Source organism: Hetaerina americana, unplaced genomic scaffold (assembly GCF_022747635.1).
Source record: "Hetaerina americana unplaced genomic scaffold, ioHetAmer1.1.p SCAF_22, whole genome shotgun sequence".
In the NCBI taxonomy this organism is placed as follows: Eukaryota; Metazoa; Arthropoda; class Insecta; order Odonata; family Calopterygidae; genus Hetaerina; species Hetaerina americana.
In genome coordinates, this window is record NW_027286786.1 from 10,046,788 (window position 1) to 10,053,126 (window position 6,339).

The following is a 6,339-nucleotide window of genomic DNA, read 5'->3' on the forward strand; positions in this document are numbered from 1 at the left end:
GTAATTTTGACGTCACTTCGGTACGAAATTTAACGAGTCGATTTTATTGAGATTACACACATGCAAAATGCGAATCGTAGTTTATTCGAAGCAAAATATTCACCAAGAAGTGCCGGGTTATTATACGTGCTCATGCTATGACGCAGATGGAAGGAAGACACTCTCTTTGCTCGGTTATGGTGGACATTTGGGGCATCCGCGGTGGCAGATGTGGCGGGCGGATATTCACCTCGTGGGGCAGCATTCATTCGTCGACGGGCCGTTCGTGACGGCGGCGCTCAAAACTTGCCGGGGACTCCGTAGCCCAAGTTCGGTGTTCGCACCAGGGGTACGAATGGGGCGGGGGCTGGAGCTGGAGCTGGAACTGGAGCTGGAGCGAAGACCGGGAGTGGAGCCGGTGCGGGGATCGGGACCGGAGCCGGAGAAAAGACCGGGATTGGGGCTGGACCTGGAACCGGGACTGGAGCCGGAGAGAAGACCGGGACTGGAGCCGGAGAGAAGACCGGGACTGGAGCCGGAGAGAAGACCGGGACTGGGGCTGGACCTGAAACCGGGACTGGAGCCGGAGCGAAGCCCGGGACTGGAGCCGGTGAGGGGATCGGGACTGGGCCTGGAGCTGGAACCGGGACTGGAGCCCGAGCGAAGACCGGGACTGGAGACGGCAATGGAAGCGGGGCTGGAGCCGGAGCGAAGACCGGGGCTGGAGCGGGGATTGGGGCGGGAGCGGGGACTGGAGCGGGGATGAACACTGGAGGAAGTGGTGCGGGGGCGAAGGACCTAGTGGGCGTGCCGTAGGAAGTTGGGGGCGGTGGTGGGGGTGGGGGAGGTGGAGGTGGTGGAGGCGGCGGGGGCGGCGGAGGGGGCGGCGGAGGTGGTGGCGGGGCCGGGGGCCCGTACACAGCTGCTGGCGGGGCGTACTGGGCAGACACTAGGGCAATGAGGCCCAAAAATGCTAATGCGTACTGAAAATAATCAAAAGAAATCATGAGGTGTTATCATGCTGTAGTCACAGCTCCTTCACTTGCAGAATAAATAATTATTGACTGGCAATACGTGATCCTCGATAAAGATTGATTGATTGATCACTATGTCGTTTTAGATAGGCTCTCTTCGTCCTACAGCACCGTGAACATTTCTTAATTGGTTAAAGATAAAAAGGAGAATTCCAATCGTAATATATGAAGTTTAAACATTAGAACGAAGTCAGCGTTTTGGTAAATGATTGATATTAGTTTGACATTTGCGTTATAAATTTAATTAATTGTTAATTAAACATTCCATTTATCCACCATGACATATCCAATTCAACTAGAGTACAAAATTTACCTAAATACTCATATATTCGTGATGGATAAAGAAGTTACGTTAATTAGCCTTTTCATTAACGAGCACGTCACGAAATTAATTCAGTTTTACAATTAATTTAAAAAAAGTATACCATCAACTCTTGTTACGCTTATAAAACCGTTCAATGGATATAATTATGACGTAATAAGAAGAATACTTCATTCTGCCATTAGCTTAAGTTTCCCTGTAGAATTTAAGGATTAAAAAGTAATTTATGTTCTTCAACGAAGTCCACCAAGAAAACGAAATCTTCATAGAAATTGAGGTCTTCCCGTGATTACATAATTCATTATTGACAGCGATATGAAAATTCAGTATTAGTATTGTGATGAGGGGTTTATTTCACGTTTTTAAAGGATACTTAAATTATCGGAAAATTATTAGAAGGTCCACTATCGTAATTGCTGCCCCACAATCCCCCCGAATCGCAAGGAGCCCTTGAAGCAGCCGCGGGACGACCCCTGAATTTTGAAGGCTTCACCAGAATGTGAATCCCTGTCGAATGAAAGCGGCACTGACACGATGGACTCACCAGCTTCATGTTGCCTCCTCCGTTCGCCACCCGGATGCTATCTGTGCTCAGGACGAGATGGGAATACTGTACTGTCCCGCCCTCCCGTGCGTCTTATATACACCGGAGTCGTCGTCGGGAGATTCGCGGCTCCAGGTCCCTTTGGCCACCACCGCCTTCGCGTCCACGACCCGACCGGGAATACCCGCCCCCGGGGCCGCCCGCCCCCGCCCCCTCTCCCTCCCGCCGCGCCGACCTCTTCCCGCCTTCCCTCCGGGGCGGTTGATCTCCGACGGAAGCCGCCGACGCACGGTTTTATGCATACCCTGATATTTTGATATTTTAGTACCCTGCAAACCACCGGCGGTGAGTGGATGCACAGCGGACAAATTTTTACCCGAATACTTGTACCCCTACCGCGAACGGATAAATATGCTTCGATTAGATATATATTTCATTTATTAGATATATATTTCATATATTGCGAAAATATTTCATTTACATGTGGCTGTAAGGATTTCTCAATATTCATTCTAAATACTATTATTTATACTATTATTCATACTATGATTTTGGAAGATGCAACATTCCGTCATATTTTGCGTCCTCTTTATATTTTCCAAGTAATTAATTAAAGCCCTCATAAAAAGTATTCAATTTTTGATATTGTTGGCTGTCGATAGCACGTGATGCAACTTGCCCGACATTAATCTCTGTTCCAATTTGTCTTGCTGGGGGGACATGATACCATCTTCGCGATTGGGTATTTTTAATGAATTATTGACATACAATCACAATAAATGAACTTTTCATTATATAAATAAGTTATTTGTTTACATATATTTTCAGGACAAGCTTTTTGAGAATTAACCATTCAATCATGGATACTGGAAGACATGTGCATTTTCTGAATGAAGGATGTCTCTCGCAGTGGGGGAGGAAAGTTAACGCTTCGGCGAGGGATGGGAGATGCGAGGGCAACAAACCTCATCCCCGTCTCCAAAAGGTATCAGGTGCTATCGGAGGATATTCCAGCAGTATCGGTTGCCCCTACCTGAGCCATTGTGGGAGACCCATCCAGATGGAACCGTCAGAGTGGGAAGGGGAGATTCTAGTGATAGGCAGCAGTAACGTCAATAATGGTCCTATTTTGGGGGAAACCAGACCATGAGTGTGTGGGCCATCGCCTAAAGGCATGGTGGATCCCTAGTGGCGGCGTTCCCCAGGTGACGAAGGCAGTTGGAGCGGTGACTGCGAGTTTTGGCTCCTGTTGGCGTCAACAATGCCGCGGACCGTGGATCTGACGATACTCTGGATTCCCTCAAGGAATTCAACTCGAAAGTGAAGCGGGTGGGTGATATCGAGGGGGTTGACGTGACGCTCTCGATCTGCAGCCATGCCCCGTGGATTGATCGCGGACCACTGGATTGGAGCCGAGTGGAAGGCATCGATCTGAGTTTGCATGCTTACGGCAGGGATATCGGGGCGTCCTGGTGTTCACTGCACGTCTGAGGCTACTGGGTGTGTAGCGGGTAGGATATTCGAGTATTGTGGGGTATTTTTAGATTTAAGTGTAGGTTAGCGTTTAAGGTGAATCAGTGGGTCTTCAAAGTCTTCTTTGCCAAATTATGTAGCTTTAAATGAAGTGAGGTTCAGGCTAGCAATAAGCTCCTCTAACACGAATCAGGTAGTAAAGGACGGTATATCTTATAAGGAATTCAATATTAATAAGAATCCGATCCTCGTTAAAAGTTCAAAAAACCGTAATTTCAAGGATATATTATCTATATTGGTAGTTAATTGCCAAAGTTTAAAAAACAAAGTCGCAGAATATCATCACCTTATTCAAATCACAGGCGAATGTTTGATTGTTTGGACAGAAAGCTGTTTTATCCACTGACATTGCCGGCGGTGAAATTTTTCCAAAATTATTTCGATGAACAGGAATGACATAACAAATAGAATCGGGGGTGGACGGAAGGAAATCCTTGCGTCATCAGGGATGAAGTAATTCGAGGTAATGGTTTGGAAAGCGTTTAGTGCTCAATTAAAAGTCCAAAATAATTTCGGTATACGCGTTTTACAGAACATCAGTCGACAGATTAAATTCAATACTAGAAATAGATCAGCAAATAAAAGGTTTCTTATCCGAACACAATGATCGCGACGTTATAATCGGAAGAGATGTCAATGCCCCATCCATTGATTGGAACACATATAGTTTTAAAAGGGGAGATAAAGGCAAAGATATCAGCGAATCGCTATTCAATTCTTTAACGTTGAACTCCTAGCATCAACTTATTAATATATTCAATAATATTCTTGATTATTTAGCAACGAACATACCCGAAAAAGTCTTAATTAAAGAAACGAGAAAAGTAATTAGTGACCAAAGGGCAGCTAATGCTAAGTTTTCGCTTCATGGGGTCTGAACTCAGAAGCCTATAAGGAAAATTTACTTGTTTAAATAAGGGGACTACAATGGCCTAAAATGCGTGCTCCAGAGTCTATTTCCAAATTTTAAGAAAGATAGTAAGTACCGAAATACTGAGGATACGTGGAATCACTTTCTTGTGACCACGCGCTCAGCAGTCAACAAGTTCATTTCCAGTTAATTTATAAAAGATAACATGAAACCTAGATGGTACAATGCAGATGCTAGAAAGGCTATGTCATGCCAAATGAAAAATATTAGGGATGATATCTCTAGGGAAAAATAAATGAGATCACTTATGATAACAAGATATCTAGGGCGAAATCCAAGAAGGAATTTCGAAAAGCGTTAAGGGAATTCAAAAGGAAAAGATTAGCGGCAACTCTGACAGAAAATCCAAAAACATTTTGGCCACGCGCCAGAGAAGTTCAGGGAAAGAAGTCAACTGTTAATTCACTCAAAATTGATAAAGGCGAAAAAGTAACCAGCAATTTGGAAAAGGCTAATTTATTAAAGTCCTTCTGTCAAAGCACCTTCATCAATGTCTCACCGAATGCCTCCGATAGCTTACCAAATCGTGCCGGTCAACCCATGCCTAAAATGAAATCTCATGCAATAGATTTGAACTTTTGCTGAAATTTATCAAGCCTAATAAATTCTCCAGGCCCGATGAAATACTCGCTCGTAAATTTTAGGATCTAGCTTCGGAAATAGCACCGCATCTAGGAATCATATTTAAGAAGCCGCCGGTAGATCACAAGGTTCCCAGAGATTGGAAAACGGCTAACTTAACACCAATGTTTAAAAATGTAGACCAGATGGAACCGAGCAAATACAGACCTATTTCCCTCTCATCCATTACGTGCATGGTTATAGGACATATAGTTGCTAGTTCGATCGTGAGACACCCCGATAATCAGAAGTTATTATCAAAAAAACAGCACGGTTTCCGGAAAAGTAGATCCTGCGAGACACAATTTGCGCTATTTGTTCCCGATATTCTTAGTTCAGGAGAAATCAATGTTCCAGTGGACGCGATTTTTCTAGATTTTAAGAAATCCTTCCACAAAGTACCTCATATATTAATCTACTCACAAAGCTAGAAGCATATGGCGTAGATAAAAATATCCAGGGTTGGATTAAAGACTTTTTGAATGGTCTGGTTTAAAGAGTAGTGATAGATGGAGTTATCTCAAATGCAGTAGAAGTTACTTCAGGTGTTCCCCAGGGAAGTGTTATCGGACCTCTTTAACTTCTACTTTATATTAACGACACAGGCACCATAGTCGCTCGTAAGACACGTTTATTTACCGACGATGCAGTGGTTTACCGTTATAGCCGTGATCCTGAGAACAGAGCAGCTTTTTGAGATGCAATTAGATATAGACTTTAAAAAGTGCGCAGTCATATTTTTTTGGAAAAAGAGCAATTCCCTCCAGAACGCGTACTGCTCCGGGGACACCGAAACGGAATGTGAGGCCTCAATTAAATACCTAGGCGTTACCTTCACCCATGATCCCTCCTGGGTGAAATACATACGGGGAATAAGAGGTTAAGCTAAAAAAAATTAGGATATTTAGCAGATTACTGGGTAAAGGTGATGAAAAGGTCAAAGAGGAATGCTATATTTCGCTGCTTAGGCCTCATTTAGAATATGCGGCAAGTAAATGGGATCCTCATAAAGTTGGATTAATTGACGAATCGGATCGTGTGCAGCTTAGAAGAGCTAGATTTTTAAAACGTTAATACGATTAACTTAGGAGCGTATCCAAAATACTAGAGCAGCTAGTCTGGGAATTACTCTCGAAACAGATTGAAGCTCTTGCATTAATTGGAAGGGCGTCTCTATAGCAGTGATGTTGAAAATATATAATTATCCCCATTGTACAACGGTTGGAGAGATCATGTCAAAAAAAATTAAAGAGATGAAGTGTGGAACAAATAGATTTAAGATGTCATTTTTTCCACGAAAGGAAAGGGATCCGAATAACAAGGTCCAACCGCGATTGGGGTAAAAATATTTGGGTCAAAATTAGCCTGGTGTTTA

The 6,339-nt window shown here is 43.8% G+C and overlaps 1 protein-coding gene across 1 annotated transcript; it reads left to right on the top strand.

Moving 5' to 3' along the window:
• The first annotated feature begins 208 nt into the window (after nt 1-208).
• Nucleotides 209-745, top strand: LOC139689355 (uncharacterized). The gene has a single exon (XM_071586440.1). It carries the CDS (start codon nt 209-211, stop codon nt 743-745), a length of 537 nt encoding a protein of 178 aa, XP_071442541.1.
• The last annotated feature ends 5,594 nt before the right edge of the window (nt 746-6,339 follow it).